Source organism: Xenopus laevis, chromosome 2S (assembly GCF_017654675.1).
Source record: "Xenopus laevis strain J_2021 chromosome 2S, Xenopus_laevis_v10.1, whole genome shotgun sequence".
NCBI lineage: Eukaryota > Metazoa > Chordata > Amphibia > Anura > Pipidae > Xenopus > Xenopus laevis.
In genome coordinates, this window is record NC_054374.1 from 37,976,840 (window position 1) to 37,995,685 (window position 18,846).

Consider the following 18,846-nt stretch of genomic DNA (forward strand, 5'->3'; position numbering starts at 1 on the left):
AATATATGATCAATAGAGTTCATTTAACCAAACAATTACATTTTTAAGTGTTTTTTTCTGTAATAATAAAACAGTACAGGTATTGGATCAGTTATCAGGAAAACCATTATCCAGAAAGTTCCATATTATAGAAAGGCCATCTCCCACAGACTCAATTTTATCCAAATAATCCATATTTTTTTTAAATTGATTACCTTTTTCTCTGTAATAATAAAACAGTATCTTATACTTAAAGGGGTGGTTCACCTTCAAACAACTAGTTGTTTTCAGATAGATCACCAGAAATAACTTTTTCCATTGACTTTATATTTTCTATGTGTGCCCGTTTTTCTAATATTGAAGTGTAAAGTGACATTTTTCACCTTCTGAAGCAGCCCTGGGATGGGGGGTCGCCGACCCTGTAAACTGTTCTAAATTGACACATTTAGTTGATACATTTCTTATTGTTGACCCTGTTGAGCAGAATCTCTGGGTTTCATTACAGGCAGCTGTTAGAAATGATACAATAGTTACTAATACTCCAGAGATGCTGCTGAGAAATGTATCAACTAAATGTTGTAAAAATTGTAACAGTTTAGAATCTGCACCTAAATTACTGAGCTGCCAGACTCAAACACCACAGACACGAACATTCAACTGTAAACTTAGATTTTAGAAAAACAGTTAAAACATAAATAATGGAAAGTAATTGATAAAAAAGTTTTTATTTCTAGGGTACAATCTAATAACAACTGAATTGAAAAAAGTGTTTGGAAGGTGAACAACCCCTTTAATTCAAACTAAGATATAATTCATCTTTATTGGAAGCAAAACCAGCCTATTGGGTTTATTTCATGTGTACATGATTTTCTAATTGACTTAAGTTATGAAGATTCAAATTAGGGAAAGATCCATTATCAGGAAAACCATAAATCACAAGCATTTTGGATAATGGGTCCCATAACTGTACCTTGTACTTAATCCCAACTGATCTGCATAATTACATATTGGGGTAAGTGTCAATGAACTCATCTTGCTTTTTCTGCTGAATCATGTATCAATCAATCAATCAATCAAGTGAGCCTACTTGAGCCCGGAGCTATCTGAATGTAGTGGTAATTCCAGGGTTCCTCCAGGAGGTTGTGCCAATAGGTGCCAAAAAGAATAGGGATTCAGCCGAACCCCAAATCCTTCACGAAAGATTCAGCCAAATACTGAACCAAATCCTATTTAGCATATGCAAATTAGGGGTGGGAAGGGGATAACACAAAACACTTGTTTTGTGACAAAAAGTCCTGCGATTTCCCTCCCTGCCCCTAAATTACATATGCAAATTAGTATTCGGATTCAGTTCGGCTGGGCAGAAGGATTCAGCCAATCCGAATCCTGCTGAAAAAGGCAGAATCCTGGATTCGGTGCCTCACTAAAAAAAAATCACCTGCTACTGCCTTTTTAAGACATCATTCTGGAAATAACTTAATCCACGTTCTAAAAATCTTAGCTGCACCTTGCACCCAATTTGCAAAAGCATGCACAGGTAATTGGGCTACATTTAAAGGGGAAGGAAACCTAGTCGGCACAAACCCCCCCACCCCCCTCCTGTTTGTTGCCCACCCTCCCTCCTCCCCCCTGGCCTACCCGTCCCGCTGGGCAAATGCCCCTAACTTGTTACTTACCCTTCTGCGCAGGTCCAGTCCAGGGAGTTCACCGACGACATCTTCTTCCACGCGATCTTCTTCCTGTTTTGAACGGCGCATGCGCAGTAGGATCATTTCGCCGGTACGATCTACTGCGCATGAGCGTGACTTTTGACGCATGCGCAGTAGATCCGTACCAGCGAAATGATCCTACTGCGCATGCGCCAAAACAACGTTCACAGCAGGAAGAAGATCGCTCGGAAGAAGATGTCGTCGGTGAACTCCCTGGACTGGACCTGCGCAGAAGGGTAAGTAACAAGCTAGGGGCATTTGCCCAGCGGGACGGGTAGGCCAGGGGGGAGGAGGGAGGGTGGGCAACAAACGGGAGGGGGGTGGGGGGTTTGCGCTGACTAGGTTTCCTTCCCCTTTAAGGCATCAGATGCAATTTCAGGGTTGTATGATTGTAATGATACTGGAACAATGCTGACTGGGGGGGGGCATTGTGACTTTTGAAAATTGCACTTTGCACCCTGCATTGTGTTCATAAATGACCCTTAAACTGTGCACTGCCATATGATTAGGAGGTTGAGCTCCAGCAAGCCATATAAGAAAAAAGGGCAGAAGGAAATTGCCGTATAATAATGATAGAACAATGTGTACCAACTTTCTCCTGAAACAGACATTGTGTTTACTTTACTGTAGTAAATGCCAAGTTTTTTCAGGTGTCAGACAAGACAGGAACAGATCTCAGCGCTACAGGACCAAAGCAAATGCCAGACACTAAATAAACCTCATTTGGCTGCCTTTCAAGACACGTGTGGTGTACATATTTATGAAAGGCATCATATAATAGAGCATATTGTTGCGATTTAAGCCACCGATATTTAGGGAAAAGTTAGCTCATACATGGTCTAAAAAAAGAATGTTTTATTTCATATTCTGTAGCAAACGTAAGGAACTACAGTACTGCCGTAATTTAAAACGTGTACTGTAAATTGGTGGGTAGCTATGATGACTAAACTGAAATGTCAACACCTGTAAGCTAACACTGACACACTCTTTCACACAAACTGCCTACTAAATGTATTTCAATAATGTTTTTGTCATATTTTATTTTAGTGAGCTACTAACAACTACTAGTGGCTAAAGAAGTTAGGCGTTTAAAGGGATTCTGTAATGATTTTTATGATGCATTTTTTATTTCTAAATTACACTGTTTACCAGCAAGTGTAATTTTTTTTTACGTTGTAATATTGGTGTGTGGGCAGCCATCTCAGATCATTTAGCCTGGTCATGTGCTTTCAGAAAGAGCCAGCACTTTAGGATGGAACTGCTTTCTGGGAGGCTGTTGTTTCTCCTACTCAATGTAACTGAATGTGTCACAGTGGGACCTGAATTTTACTACTGAGTGCTGTTCTTAGATCTACCAGGCAGCTGTTATCTTGTGTTAGGGAGCTGCTCGCTACCTTCCCATTGTTCTGTTGTAAGCTGCTGGGGGGGGGGGGTTATATCACTCCAACTTGCAATACAGCAGTAAAGAGTGACTGAAGTTTATCAGAGCACAACTCACATGACTTGAGGCAGCTGGGAAACTGACAATATATCTAGCCCCACGTCAGATTTCAAAATTAAATATCAAATAATCTGTTTGCTCTTTTGAGAAACAGATTTCAGTGCAGAATTCTGCTGGAGCAGCACTATTAACTGATGTGTTATGAAAAAAACATTTTCTCCCATGACAGTATGCCTTTAACTGCCAGAGGATGCTAATCTAACCATAATGTGGTTTTATTATAAAATGATAACTTAAAAGCTTCTTCCTAGGAAAATAATACGTATATACAGTAAAGGGGTTATATACTAAACTCCGAATGCAAAAATCAAGAAAAATTTGTGATTTTTTTATTATAAAATCTGACTTTAAAAAAAATTACAAATTTTTCGGAGTTTATTAAACCCTGAGGATGGAAAAGTCAGAATCTGAAAATCCGGCATCTCAGACCTGTCGAGGTTGCATATAAGCCAATGGGAGAAGTCCCAATGATTTTTTGATGTGTGCTGGGTTTTGGGCAATACACCGAAGTTTTTGGGTGAAAATTACGAAAAAAAATTTGAAAATCGGATGAAAAAGTCTGAAAAATTAGTGAAAATCAAATTTTTTTTCCTGCAAAGCAAATTTTCTGAAAAATGTAATAATAAATAAGCGTAAAAAACCCGAGTGAATTTGATTGGCGTTTGTAGCAGAAAATATTGAGATAAATTTGGACTTTGATAAGTAACCCCCTAAGTCTTGATTTCAACTGTGTTTAAAGCTGATACAGGACAGGCTCCCATATGGGTTCATATTCAAGGAGTAAGAGTCAGGAGGCCTTATGTACCAGTGAACTGGGTGTTATACCACTTAAGAGGTGCAATTTTGCATTCCTTAGGGCTATTCCACACGGGGAGATAGCGACGCGTTTGCGGTCGCGGCGACAAAGCGCCGCGACAGTCGCCGCGACTGGCGCAGGCGACAGTTTTGTATGGGCGCCTATGTAAAAACGCCTGTGCTAACCACACGAGGCGATGCACTTTTCAACAGTCGCCTGAAAATGCCTCGCCAGGCTTTTTCAGGCGACTGTTGAAAAGCGCATCGCCTCGTGTGGTTAGCACAGGCGTTTTTACATAGGCGCCCATACAAAACTGTCGCCTGCGCCGGTCGCGGCGACTGTCGCGGCGCTTTGTCGCCGCGACCGCAAACGCGTCGCTATCTCCCCGTGTGGACTAGCCCTTAGGGCTTATATACAGAGCACATGTGCAGCAGCATCACTTACAGGGCATTTTCAAACTGCACATTATGTTTGATGTTATGGTTTATTTGATTTTTGCTGTCTACTTATCCTATTCCACATTCTATCCTATTCACTGTGAACAGCAGTATAAAGAGTATCATGTATACAGTATGCACCCCTGCCTGTAACAAATGCACTTATCGTGTGTAAATAGTCACAGTGCAAAGTAAGGGAGTCTAGAATACAAGAACAAAGCCCCTAGATAGTCTAGGAAAATTATCTATAGAAATAATCATCCATATGTGGTGCTGGCTCCAGGATCTGGGTCATTAGACACAATAAACTGGCACATTAAAGAATTGTGCACAGAACACTGTAACTTGTGACAACCAAGCAACAACAGTTTCTTCTGAATTGCATCTTCCTCAACTGCAATGAAATTATGCAGAAAAAAATGCTGCACTTTGGGTAAAAAGCATGGCAACTTGAAAATGAACTTTGCACACTGTAATCGAAGTTGGAAATGACCACTTAGGAGTCAATACTGCTATGTTACCTTAACCCAGGGGTCCCCAACCTTTTTTTACCCGTGAGCCACATTCAAATGTAAAAAGAGTTGGGGAGCAACACAAGCATGAAAAAGTCCCTTGGGTGCCAAATAAAGGCTGTGATTGGCTATTTGGTAGTCCCTGTGTGGACTGGCATCTTACAGGAGGTTCTACTTGGCACTATACTTAGTTTTTATGCAATTAAAACTTGCCTCCAAGCCTGGAATTCAAAAATTAGCACCTGTTTTGAGGACACGGAGAGCAACATCCAAGGGGTTGGTGAGCAACATGTTGCTCACGAGCTACTGGTTGGGGATCACTGCCTTAAACTATTAGGCAACTATATTTCTTACTCTGCCCAAGGCCCTTTCTTCTCTTGCTCTGTTCACTTTGCTCCCCAACAGCTATCTAACTACAACTACTCACCTAATGGGAAGCTGTAAAAGTATCATAGACGGAGTGCAAAATACTAAGGCCCTGGGGCCTGAGTGTGAGTCCGTCTTGGGCACTATCTGAAACTAGTTTGTTTTCTGCTTGGCTGTACTCCAGTTCCTCACACACTCCAAAATATACAATCAGGCTCCTGGCTCCTGATAAAATTGGCCCTAGGTTATGCAAATGTAACTGGGAACCTCGATTGTAAGATCAACTAGAGCAGGGACAGATGTGTATGATGTACTGTATAATCTCTGTAAAGCACTGTGTAACTGTATTGGTGCTACAAAAATAATAGATAACAATAATAATGCCTATTCCTGATCTAGATGGTATATGTTTGTGTTTACACTAAGGTTTATTTATACCTTAGTAAATAAATTGGTATGTGATTTATATCCCCAGTGAAACCTATCAGCAACTGCCTTTGATCACTCTACAGAAAGTTACACAATGAAAGCTAATGGCTGATTGGCTGCTATGGTCTATTGCATTGGTGTAATTAAGCATTTGTGCTGGGCCATACTATATGTATGTACAGACATTATAACTTATTCCCATATGCAATTGCACACTGTTCTAAAAATGGCTTTAGTTGTTCCCTGAGCAATTGAAAATCTCTGCTGCAGTAGGGGAAACTGGCTATAATACAGAAGTGGCCTTCGTTCAATGGTTAAAGAGAAATACTGCCTTTCACTCAAGTAGAACCATAAGCCATGAGTACACTATATTTTGTCTCAGAAGCAGAAATCTTACTGAAAAGTTATCTTACGGCATGTTGAGTTTACAATTGAATTCCAGTGATGAGTTAAAGCATATAAGGAAGTATTTATCAGTTCCAAAAAAAGGAAATAAAATAATCTAGTTATATCCCTCCTGTGCCTGGAGGAAACCATCCATATTATTTAATGATGGCATGGCTGAATCCAGCTACACAATACCTAGATACAGTCATAGGCAAAGGCACTGTCTAATTACCTTTATACTTTACAAGAATTCCTTCTGTCAGAATAATAATTCACTTGAACCACCAATTCCCAATTATAAAGTAAAGATTAAATAAACAAAAATACCCTTCGGCCTTTCATGAAGGATCATGTTCCCCCCTCCCTTTAACCCTTGACCATTTCAAGCCCCCCCTGCAATTTGTTTTATATCAGAAGCCAGTGGTGGTCTTATGGGCTGGATACAGTTGCCCAAACTTCTCACCTGTCAACAAGGATCAAGAGCTTGTGCTTGACTTGTCACCTACGTGGCACCTTTCAGACATTTAAACCCCCACTATTCCCTTGACATCACTAAATTTCATCAGCACATTCACTTAGCTTTGTGATGAGAGCTCAAAATATTCCTGTTGTTGACTGAATTTGTTCTGCTACTGCATTTTAAACACCTACTGGGGGCAGTTAAGACCTTCTTATTTAAACACTGCAAGAAAAACTAATTTAAAGGTCTGTGAAAACCTTCAGAAAAAAACAACACAAAGGACAATGCAACTGCTAAACATATAAATAGTTATACAATATTCTTCTTTCTATTTTGCACAGAATCTTTTAACAACGAGTATAAAGCATTTAAAAAATAAACCACTTTCCTTTTTGCCTGAAATAGAACCTATTAGATGTTCTGTCCTTCTTTTCAATTGATTTACCCACTCTCTAAAATTTCTCACCTCATTTATTTGTTGCTGAAAGTTCTGACACTACAGTATATTACATAAGACACATTAAAGAGAAGACATTTTCATTTTTAAATGCAGATATTAGAAAATATAACACTAAATGATATCAGTGATATAACCCACAGATATAAATTCCAGTTGTGCCTTTGCACTGAGAAGCCCAGCTCACTTTTTCTTTTTGCAAAGTGTTCTTTAAATGTAATTTGGCTTCATATGCTTTAGGACTATCATTATACATAAAAAAAATGTTTTATAAATGTCTTATCTTTTAAAAGATAAACAAAAGTGCAACAAAATTGCTCAGTAATAGGAACGTATGGACTGCTACTTTATGGTCAAACTGGGAGTTCATAAACCCATCAAATCAGAGCACTGGAACAAAATAAACCATAGATTGTCTAACTCTACTGTATATCACAAAAACTCAGATTCCATTCATATCACTATTACAGTTGGGTTCTTTCCAGACAAGGAATGCAATAATGGTATTTTTTTTTCTTTTAGACTGCTATGAAACAGCATTGAAAAAACAAAGAAGAATTAGCATCCCACATAAAGAAGTGTACACATTTCTTCACTGATGTCTCATCGCAGCCTCATGGATGCCAGATGTGCTGTACTGTTGAGGGCAGATTTACTAAGGGGGGAGGTGACTAACGCTGGCAACAATTTGCGTTACTGATTTCAGGCACTTCGACGATTTACTAACGGGCGCAGTCGTAATTTCGATAGTGAAAGAGACAGACATTAGCGGTCATTCGCACTCTATCACCAGGTGAATTTCTGCTCTGCCGAATGGACATTACTCCGCAAATTCAATGAAATGCAGATTTTACTGAACTCTTTCGCCAGACTTACCTTCGCCAGCTCAGACCAGGCAAAGTGCATTGGAGTGCATAGATCTTCCTCAATCTTCTGTTACTTATATCATATTTTAAGTGAAAAAAGTCTCAAAAAATGGTGGCGTCTTCCTTTTTCAGAGTGATAACCTGCAAAAGTCCTTAAAAATATTTTTGGGTAAACGGGTTCCCCCATACGTATGGAAAATAAACTATAGAGTGGGCTCATGTGTAGGGCATTATAACAACTCTATTGTCTTTATTAAGGTTCCCTGGACTTGTGTAATGTAATGTATTTGCTGCAACATATACGTCCATTCAACTTTATAATTTCCCGCCGTATGCAAATTAGCCTGAGTGAAGACCTCTAACGAAGTTGCGCTAGGCATAACTGAACGCTGGCGCATCTTCGCTTTGATTGCCGAAGTAATGCTAGCGAAAATTCGCCAGCGTTTGGGGGCCCTGGACGCAACTTTGCATTTTAGTAAATTAGCGTTATCTGAGCAAATTTTCACCTGGCGAAGTGTTGCAATGGCTGCAAAGCCGTTGCTGTTGAATTTCTGCCACTTAGTAAATTTACCCTTTGATGTGCAACTAAGAGATTCATTTATAGATTTAATTACCAATCAAAAGACGGATTCACAACAAGGCCAAGAGTAGGGCTATCCTTTATACGTTGTAGTATCCTTCTCAACATAAAAAAAAAATCATATCAAAAAATCATGCATTATCTTAAGGAAAATTTAGCATTAATATGCTCTACTGACGTGTAACGGCAAAGGAGCCTTTTTGACCATGGCTGATTTTCTGCTGAGTTTCATGAGATCAAGCCTTGAGTAGATTAAAATTGTTCATACTGAAACTGATCCCACTCCATCATCTGACCAGTACCAAGCACCTGAGAACCACCATCTATGTTTAATGACTTGCTAATCATTTCAACTAATTTTTTTTCCTGTTTTAACTGAAACCAGTGCCTGGCTTTGTTCCAACTGCACCCAAGAAAAAAGTAGCACCATACTGGTTTAGGATTGGGTTGAGAAATGAAGACATTTTCACTGCTTTCCAAGGACTTTGCACATGGAATCCTACAGATGCGCAGTAACAAAAATTGTATTGGGGCTTATAAATTGCAAACCTAGTTTCTGGTTACTACCATGCTAGATTAGGAATACTCATTCTTATAATCTTAGTTAAAATATTACAACCAGTTCATGTCTCCTTCTTCAGTGTGCTTTTAGTAGTATAAGGACATTTCATCCCATCTTGATGATGAAGGCATTGGCAAGTTTTTATAAACTTTCTCAACGCATGGTTCTTCTAATTCTAACTCATATTGTGCTTGGAGACATTGTCGATGTTGTTTAACATCTGAAGAAACCTACAGAGAAGATCCTCGTGTATATAATTCAACAGCCCCTTAGTATACTTTGAAGACAGTGGGGGTCATTTATCAACAGTGGGCAAATTTGCCCATGGGCAGTAACCCATGGTAACCAATCAAATTGCTGCATACATCGTTCTACTTGCAGCTGGATTTAAAAAGCTAATCAGAGATTGGTTGCTATAGGTAACTGCCCATGGGCAAATTTGCCCTGTGTTGATAAATGAGCCCAATTGGCTTTAACAGCAATTTCTATTATGCTATTAATTCCCTCCCCCCCATTCCACTAGTTCTTAGCATGAAGTATTAATGCAGTAATAGGGTTTGTGCTATCATTTTTAATAAAGAGAGACAGACTTACTAATGTCCAATGATGCCTAAGATTTATGGAAGATTTTGTAGGATGGTGTCAACTCAACGCATCCTACAAGTCGGATACAGTCGCATGGGTCAAAATATAATGAGACTGATACAAAAATCTGATGTATAAACTACATGGAAATGTTTCATCCGACATAACTGCAGCCAGCCGCATCTTTATCAGACGAGATAAAATCTGATGGTGTCTGAACAACTTTTTTTTCCATTAAAATAGATTGACTGTCAGATGTAGATGCCTGAACAAACTATATCATCCGACTTTATGTGATCTGACTTTACATTATAGCTATAGGGGGATCAGATTATGTAGGATTCTACAAATCGCATGCTGTTGCGTAGTGTTGCATGGCAAGATAAAATGTGATCAGGTAAAAACTGATCAAAATCTCCCATGTAGTACTTTTACCCCAAGGGGGTAAGAGCCTGAAACACATAAGGCCTTGGTCATTTTGCCCATTTTTAAAAGTGGAGCCAATAAAGGCTATCATTTTTTTTTAACTAGAGAAAGTGCTGCTGTCCGTTTCTTTGGAATCTTTCCTAAACCTGATTCTAAAAAAAACTTGAGTGTGCTTTTTAATTCCCCTTTTTATACTTTAATAGGGCTGTTCTGCAAAGGAAAATAAGTGCCACATATAGTGAAGTACCGTTGAGAAAAGTGGAGGCCCCAAGGAAACCATTGTACTTATTAAATAAAAAAGGTTTGATGGCTTCTCAATTTATCACTCCAGGACTCCCAAACAAGTACTCAATGGCTCCATCTAATTGTTGTTTTATGAAGTTCTCAGAGGCAGCACGCAGCATCGTGGTCAGACCATCTTCCCTTCATCTTTATTGGCTCCATTCAACAGCTGGCTGAGCCCCAGAGTCCAAGAGTGATAATTTGAGAAGCCATTGAACCTTTGTACTTGAAAAATAATAAAAATCACACTCAGAAATACTTACATGTTACTGTATATCAAATAGGAGATCTGACTCACTTCAATTTGCAATTGGTTTTCATCTTTTTATTTGTGATTTTTGAGTTATTTAGCTTTTAATTCAGCAGTTTACAGTTTTAGCAATCTGGTTGCTAGGGTCCAAATTATCTACCAACCATGCATGGATTTAAATAAGATACTGGAATATGAATAGGAATGGGCCTGACTATAAAGTTAAATAATAAAAAGTAGCAATAATAATAAGTGTGTAGCCTTAAAGACCACGTGTTTTTTAGCTTGGGTCAGTGATCCCCATTTGAAAGTGGGAAAGAGTCAGAAGTAAAAGGCAAATAATTCAGAATCTATTAAAAAACAAATCATGAAGGCCAATTAAAAAGTTTCTTAGGATTAGCCATTCTATAAAATACAAAAGGTTCACGTAAAAGTGAACCACCTCCTTTAACTGCTTCGCTGTATGTTTTAGTGTTGTTGTAATAGGGTTCTTCTACCAGATTCTCCATTGCTCTGCTTATTTTCATGTTTCATTATTTGCAACCATTGGTAACTTGCCTTTCCAAAATATTATGCTAATCACAGACATTAAATACTGATTCTAACCTTACAAAAATAACTTTTTTTCCTGTGCTCTGCTACTTATCATTTAACCATTGTCTATTTCGGGTAATGATTTTTCCATCTGCTGTCAGCTGTTGGCAGTCTATTAATTAATCTTCTGTCTGGGAGCATTTAAGGCCTTTTTTTATAGTTCTACCTTAGGGCCCTGAACTTGATCTATCAAACAAGGCAAATTCAATTTACAAGATAGGATTAATCCTACATTCTGCAAACATCATGTGAGATGTTAGTCATTAAAGTGCAAAAAAAGGTTGCTCCTGGTTACTAGGAGCTGATATTTCGATTTTTTTGCAGTCTATTAATTAATCTTCTGTCTGGGAGCATTTAAGGCCTTTTTTATAGTTCTACCTTAGCGGCCCTGGACTTGATTTATCAAACAAGGCAAATTAAATTTACAAGATAGGATTAATCCTACATTCTGCAAACAGTCTGTGAGATGTTAACCATTAAAGTGCAAAAAAAGGTTGCTCCTGGTAACTAGGAGCTGAAATTTTGATTTTTAAATCTGAATTTTGACTCTTCTAATGCGGAAAGCACATTTGTGCATTCTGCGCTAGCAATGTAGCCCCTCCTACACTCACTACGGTGCTGGAAATTATATGCACCGGTCGAGGGGGACAGCATCAGAAAGGTTGCCTCAGGGCAGCAAGGAGCCCTGAAATGCCCCGTCTTTATAGCAATAATCTTTACTATAATTGATATGCAGGGGCAATGTTATAAGCCTATTGAAACGTGTCTGCACACCCACTGCATGTAAAGCACTGTATGCTGTAATAAAGCTGCATTCATAATATATAAGGCGTCGGTTGAAATCATTTGGTCAGCGCTCAGAACGGGACTACATTGTCTTTCCTGATAGAAACGATTTCGGGCGAGTTGCCGAAATCTCGTGAGAGCTTGTGTCCAGCATTGAGACGCCGCGCCGGAGCGGGCTCCAGCATCGGCGCCACAGAGTACACAGAGAAGTGCTCCAATTGAAACTTGAAACTATCCTCACCAGGAGTATGCAGTGCAGTTTATAAATGAGCTGGAGAGAGTGCAGAGACTAAGGGGCAGATTCACTAAGGGTCGAATTTCGAAGTTAAAAATACTTCGAAATTCGACCCTCGAATTGAAATCCTTCGACTTCGAATATCGAAGTCAAAGGATTTAGCGCTAATCCTGCGATCGATCGATCGAAGGATTTTTCGTTCGATCGAACGATTAAATCCTTCGAATCGAACGATTCGAACGATTTTAATCCAACGATCGAAGGAAAATCCTTCGATCATAAAAAGGTTAGCAAACCTATGGGGACCTTCCCCATAGGCTAACATTGACTTCGGTAGGTTTTATCTGCCGAAGTAGGGGGTCGAAGTTTTTTTTAAAGGGAAAGTACTTCGACTATCGAATGGTCGAATAGTCGAACGATTTTTACTTCGAATCGTTCGATTTCGAACGAATTTAACCAATTCGATGGTCGAAGTACCCAAAAATCCTTCACTCGAAGTTAGTGAATCTGCCCCTATGTGCAACTAAACTGGTTAGAGGGCTGGAAGACAAATTATGAGGGTAGCCTGTCAAGGTTGGGGTTGTTTTCTCTGGAAAAAAGGTGCTTGCGAGGGGACATGATTACACTTAACAAGTACATTAGAGGACATTATAGACAAATAACAGGGGACCTTTTAACCCATAAAGTGGATCACGTACCAGAGGCCACCCCTTTAGACTAGAAGAAAAGAACTTTCATTTGAAGCAATGTAGGGGGTTCTTCATAGTGAGGACATTGAGGCTGTGGAATGCACTCCTCCGAATTACAGAAAGGCCATCTCCCATAGACTCCTTTTCTCTGTGATAATAAAACAGTACCTTGTACTTTTATCCAAACTAAGATATACAGTAATTAAACCTTATTGGAAGCAAAACCAGACTATTGGGTTTATTTCATGTTGACATGATTTTCTAGTAACCTTAATGTATGAAGTTCCAAATTATGGAAAGATCTGTTATTCAGAAACCCCCAGGTCCCAAGCATTCTGGATAACGCGTCCCATACCTGTATCAGATTTTGCTGTATTTGTTTTTGTAAATACTTTTGTCAGTTTACAGTTATATATAGTAATGGTTTGCGCTGGGGTTAAACGTTATTCCAGTTCAACAGCAGTAGGCCAATAACGCTTAAGCTCCCTTCATTAAATAAGCATTAGAGGCTTGGATGTATAAACCTTCTGTAGTGATCTCGCAGGCTTTACACATACAGTTATTAAGAAACGATTAGTCTCCCATAAGCCTCAGAACTATATGAGTAAAATTGCAAGTATAGGTGGCATATAAAATGAGTGCCAAATAGCACTGACTATTATATACAGTATATAGAATAAACAACATTTTTTCTTTCTCACCTAAGTCCTGTGTGTGCGGACCCTTTTTGATACTTATATATATATATATATATATATATATATATATATATATATATATATATATATATATATACAGGTATCCAGAACACTTGGGACCTGGATAAGGGGTGTTTCGAAATTTGGGTCTCCATACAAGTCTGATAACAAAAGAAAACATTTAAACATTAATGAAACCAAATAGGATTGTTTTGCCTTCAAAAAAGAGTTATTATATCAACAGCAACAGGCTTGTTATTACAGAGAAAAGTGAAATGTCTCTGGGAGATGTTCTCATAATTCAAAACTTTCTGGATAACATGTTTCTGGATAACAGATCATATATATATATATTTTAGGGATGCACCGAATCCAGGATTCGGTTCGGGATTCAGCCTTTTTCAGCAGGATTCGGCCGAATCCTTCTGCCCGTCTGAACCTAATCCTAATTTGCATACGCAAATTAGGGGCAGGGAAATCGCGTGACTTTTTGTGACAAAACAAGGAAGTAAAAAATATAATATGCTTAGCTGGTGCACTCTTAACAATCCACAGCTGCCTGGGTGCTGGTCAACACATTAGTATGCAGTAAACAAACAAGCCGCACTCCAAGGAGTTAATTTTGAAAAATGAAGGTGAAGTTTTATTCTGTTAACAGTTAAGGAGCCCAAAATGTTGAGACTAAAACTTCACCTTTATTTTTCAAAATTAAGTCCTTGGAGTGCGGCTTGTTTGTTTAATATATATATTTATTTATATGAAATTTAAATACTTGACGCATGGCGATGATGACATGTCAGACAATTAACTTTTCCCACCAACATTTGTATTTAATGCATCCTCTGTGTGCTTTTCTATACTTTGAGAAAGACCTCGGAGAGGCCGAAACGTTAGTCCTTTAGTCAATAAACATTTTTATTTATTTTTTAAAACCTGAGAGTGCGGACCTAATTTGTGGATAGATATTCTAAAAAAATTTTTTTTTTCCCCAAGTATATTTTCTGTGTGTGTGTGTGCGTGCGTGTACAATGGAGTGCACAACCTTGAGGGTAACAATTAAACCTGGGTGCCAGTCCCAAACACAAACAAATATTCCACAAGATGACGGCACTCCAAGGGAAATCTATACCTATATTTTTTTGCATAAATCTTTCTCTTGTTGTAAATTTTTCCTTGGAGTGTGGTGGTATGTACTGAGCTCAAAAGACTTCAAGCTGTTGCTTCTGCATAAGGTGGTACTAAAATATTATGACTGAATATATATGTGTAACACTTTCTTGGCTGTTTTGCCTAAATCCAGCTTCTCTCAGGCAGAACACAAGTACATTCTGAACTCTAGCAGTAGATAAAGTGAGGGTAACAGGAGACTGAACTGCAACTTAAACACACACAGTGCTTGAAGCAATGAAGGGTGCCAGTGGTTCTTGAACCAAATAAATGATTTATTAACAGGTAGCTGCAGATACCTCTAAGAATAATTCAGTTACATTAGCACTACACAAGTATTGTCTCCCTGTGTTTAGGCTACCTTAAGATTCATACAAGGTTACATGAAGAATTCACTGAGTCCCCAGTCACTAGATTTGTTGAGTACCACCTGGAAAACACACTAGATCTCATTGGAGTAGAACAATCTGCTCTTCCTAGCTTTCCTCTCATTCTCACTACTCCTTTAAGGGTGCTATCACAGAATATGCTATCTGCTGTCTACACTTCATTCATGAGGTCCCTTTCCCCAACTTCACTAAGGGTACACAGAGTGTTGGCAAAATATTATTCGCATTTTCGCCCAACCTCCGCTCCATGGACCTGCACTCAAGCAGAATCTGTCATTTTAATGGCAAAAAAACACAAACTGAGAGCGCAGAGCAAACACTCCGTGTGCCCTCAGCCTAAAGCAGGCCATAGACGTGCACATTTACTTTCACCTTCGGACAAACGATATTTCAGTGCCATCTCCTGACCTGCCACTAAACATTCAGTAGTAAAAGTAAAAGTAGTAAAAGACAGATCAGACGATGTTCTGCCCCTAACAGCAATCGTACGAAAGTTATGTCTGACAAAAGCTGGTGACAGTCTCCCACTGATATCGTCAGATCAGCAATACATGCAGAGATATTATTGTCAGCCAACAGAAATTTTCTAACATGTCCGATCGTCTGAACGACCGGTCGCCATGGCACGGAAAATGACGGGACACTCCAAACACGGCCTGAAAATCGTACAAAACGGAGATTTGTACGTTCGGATCTTTGCGTCTATGGTCAACTTTAGGCTACTAAGCTTCTTGCTGGGGCCTTATGCGCAGGCTCTCCAGCACATCAACCCTTTATTAACAGGTGGAGTCCAAAGCGCAAGAGCGAGGTGCTCCCTCCCTTTATGTAACCTACATACAGGTTGTTGCTAAAGAAATTAGATTTGACTAAATCAATAGACTTGCACCCAATGAAACAATTTCTTTCAGTACCTAGTCTTGTCAGTGTGCAGTCACTGTGTTGCTTATACATAGGCGCAGACCTAACTCTCCTTCAGTTGCACCAAACATATATTTGTAACAGCACCGGGGACGGTAATTTTTATACTTTGATTTGATTTGATGGAAGGAGGAGAAAATTGAGGGTCTCAGATGGCTTCATGGCATGGACTTTCGGAAGTGAGGCAACTTTGGAAAACGAAGGGCTCCGAGTTCCCTGACCCTTAAAGGTGAACCACTCCTTAAATGGTTTAGCAGCTTTTTGCCATCATCTTAATCAATTGTACAGTATGAATGCCATAATGTAGATATCAAACTGCTCCATCATGAGGCCATGCCCCATACGCAACACTGGGGCAAACGAAGTTCCCTCTAAACTATGTGTTTGTATTCAAGCACACAAATTTTGAAGGACACAATAGATTGTGGTGTGCACAAAGAATTTTGGCTAAGACATATAACTTTGTACTAAAACTACATTTTGCACAAGTAGTTTGCACATAAAACATATCTTAAGCTTACATGGCCAAACAACGTTAGAGTGAACACTGGGAGAAACCATGATATGTTTGAATTGCAATAAAAATCTTTATAATGAAAATGGCTCTCATACAATTTTTATCAGTTGATTTCCATATGCATATGTATGGTACACAACAGCCATATCAATGGACGTTGATTTCATGCTGATATCCAAGAAAATTAATCATAAAACATATAAAAAATATTACAAACAGAGATAAACAAAAAACATTTATTTGCATCTGTTAACAACAAGTCAAAGACGTGTAAGAAAATATCATCCTTATGATTATTGTAGCTTTAACAAGAGGAAGTGGCTTGTTTGTTGTTCACATATGGATGAAAACATCCTACCACATTACTTTTATTATAACATATGTTGAGCGGAGGAACATTAGAAAAATGCAAACTATGGCAGGTTTGGTATTTCTTGAACTGAAACTTGGATGTAGTTAATTAAAATATGCACTAGATACAGTACATTGTATTCTTTTTTTTAAGTAGAATATAATAGCCATAGGTATGGATGTTAAGTGTTAGCTAAGACACACATACATGACATAAAAATGAATATCAGAAATTAAACTGGGCTGTCTCGTTCATTCCAGGTTAAGGCTGCCCTCTGCAGGGGATTCTAAAAGCCGATGAGCAAATCATTTGCTTGTTCACCAACGCTGGTGGCGTGCTAGCATATGAATCAGCATCTGATTGTGGTCTTTTAAGAGATATCTGCTAGCCAATGAGCATAGCAAGTTCATATGAGTTCAGCATCAACTATGTTTCACATTTATTCTAAATTCAAACATTATGAGGAGTTAGCAGTATTTTGTACTAGCTATTTGTACTTATTTAAATGGCACACAGCTTATTAGTGTAGCTTACAATTTCCTATCCAACGTTCTTCAAGGCTTCCCTTAAATGTTATGGGTTCTGTGTGCAGCATGTGGCCAAGAGAACAAGGTAGACATACAGTAATACATTTCTCAATTTATCAATAGACAGATAAATAGAAGATAAATAGATAGCTAGTCAGGAAGCCTGAGAGATATAATTAGCATAAATGTATAATTTCAAATCAAATGACATACGTCAATTTACAGTATGTTCAGGAAAGCTAAAACAAAGTTTCATGGCATATACTGCGATGAAAAAGGACTAAAACAGTGTTTCATGGCATCATTAATGAAAAAGGATAATAACAGTACGTTTAAAATAAATAATACTTTCAAAATTATGTAATATTTATTTATTTTAAATCACAGAAAAAAATAAACACGAAATGAATCCCTACCACATATACAATAACAAAGCAATATTTCTAGAACTGTAGCAGAGAGCTAATTTAGTTTTCTTATAATGATAAACTACTACTTAGGGCATTACCTTTAGCTGGGGAGTTGGGATTTATAGTTCTGCTGCAGAGAAGCATGCTTATACGTCCTGAATAACATACAGATTGCATTTGAAATCATTTTATCTTAACTACATGTTGCCCTATCGTCTAAAAATCTGACAAAACGGAAAGTTATTTTTTACTTACCTCCTATTGGAGAAGCTGCTAGAAGATGCTGAGTTCTGATCAGGATAGTTGTGTTGCAGGCTAGTTGCTGGGAATTGGTACATGAACCCAGTGCCACAGGTAAATCCAAAGAAACTAAAGGACCAGACCAAAACGTGAGGGTATTTCATCTTGATAAGCAGGGACAAAAAATTCACGAAATCTAAAGAGGTTAATAAACTTTGTGTTGGCAAATCCAGTGACAATCTAGAGGTTCTTGTGGTACAAGAGCTCAGAGAACTCCAGAGCTTGTCTGAGCACACAGGAACTAACTGCTCAAGTCATTCTCTGCATCAAAGCCCTTTAAATTTGGTAAAAGTTTGTTTCACTCATTGAAAAGGGGGGATGTAACATGATAACACTATATATATTACCAGCACCATCTGGTGGAAATTCTGTTTAAATCACTGTTCAGTGGAAAGATAAATAGCAAACTTAAGGACTTAAGGATCATAGAATCCAACACAATTCATTCTTTCAGGGCTCTTCCCGTTATCATATCTCTTAGAAATATTGTTTTGTTGACCTGTTGATCAGTGCCAGCCCTTCTAGCTATCAAGTTACACTGAGGCCGAAGGAGTTATTTAGCAGAGTAATTCTATCTCATGAGAAAATCACTTCCTGTTTTATTATTTAATAGGGCTGGCTTTTAAAATTATGGAGAGAATTTCTTCTTTGCCAGATTAGAATAAGAAACTGTGACAAAT

At 38.5% G+C, this 18,846-nt stretch overlaps 1 protein-coding gene across 1 annotated transcript in view; it reads right to left on the reverse strand.

Moving 5' to 3' along the window:
• LOC108709346 (collagen alpha-1(XXVI) chain) overlaps nt 1-18,491 on the reverse strand; it is a 228,445-nt gene extending 209,954 nt beyond the window's left edge. The window contains exon 1 of the mRNA XM_018249106.2: nt 18,122-18,491. Within this exon, the coding sequence (XP_018104595.1) occupies nt 18,122-18,270 (149 nt within the window). The 5' untranslated portion in view covers nt 18,271-18,491. The remainder of the gene's footprint in view (nt 1-18,121) is intronic.
• Nucleotides 18,492-18,846: the final 355 nt, after the last annotated feature.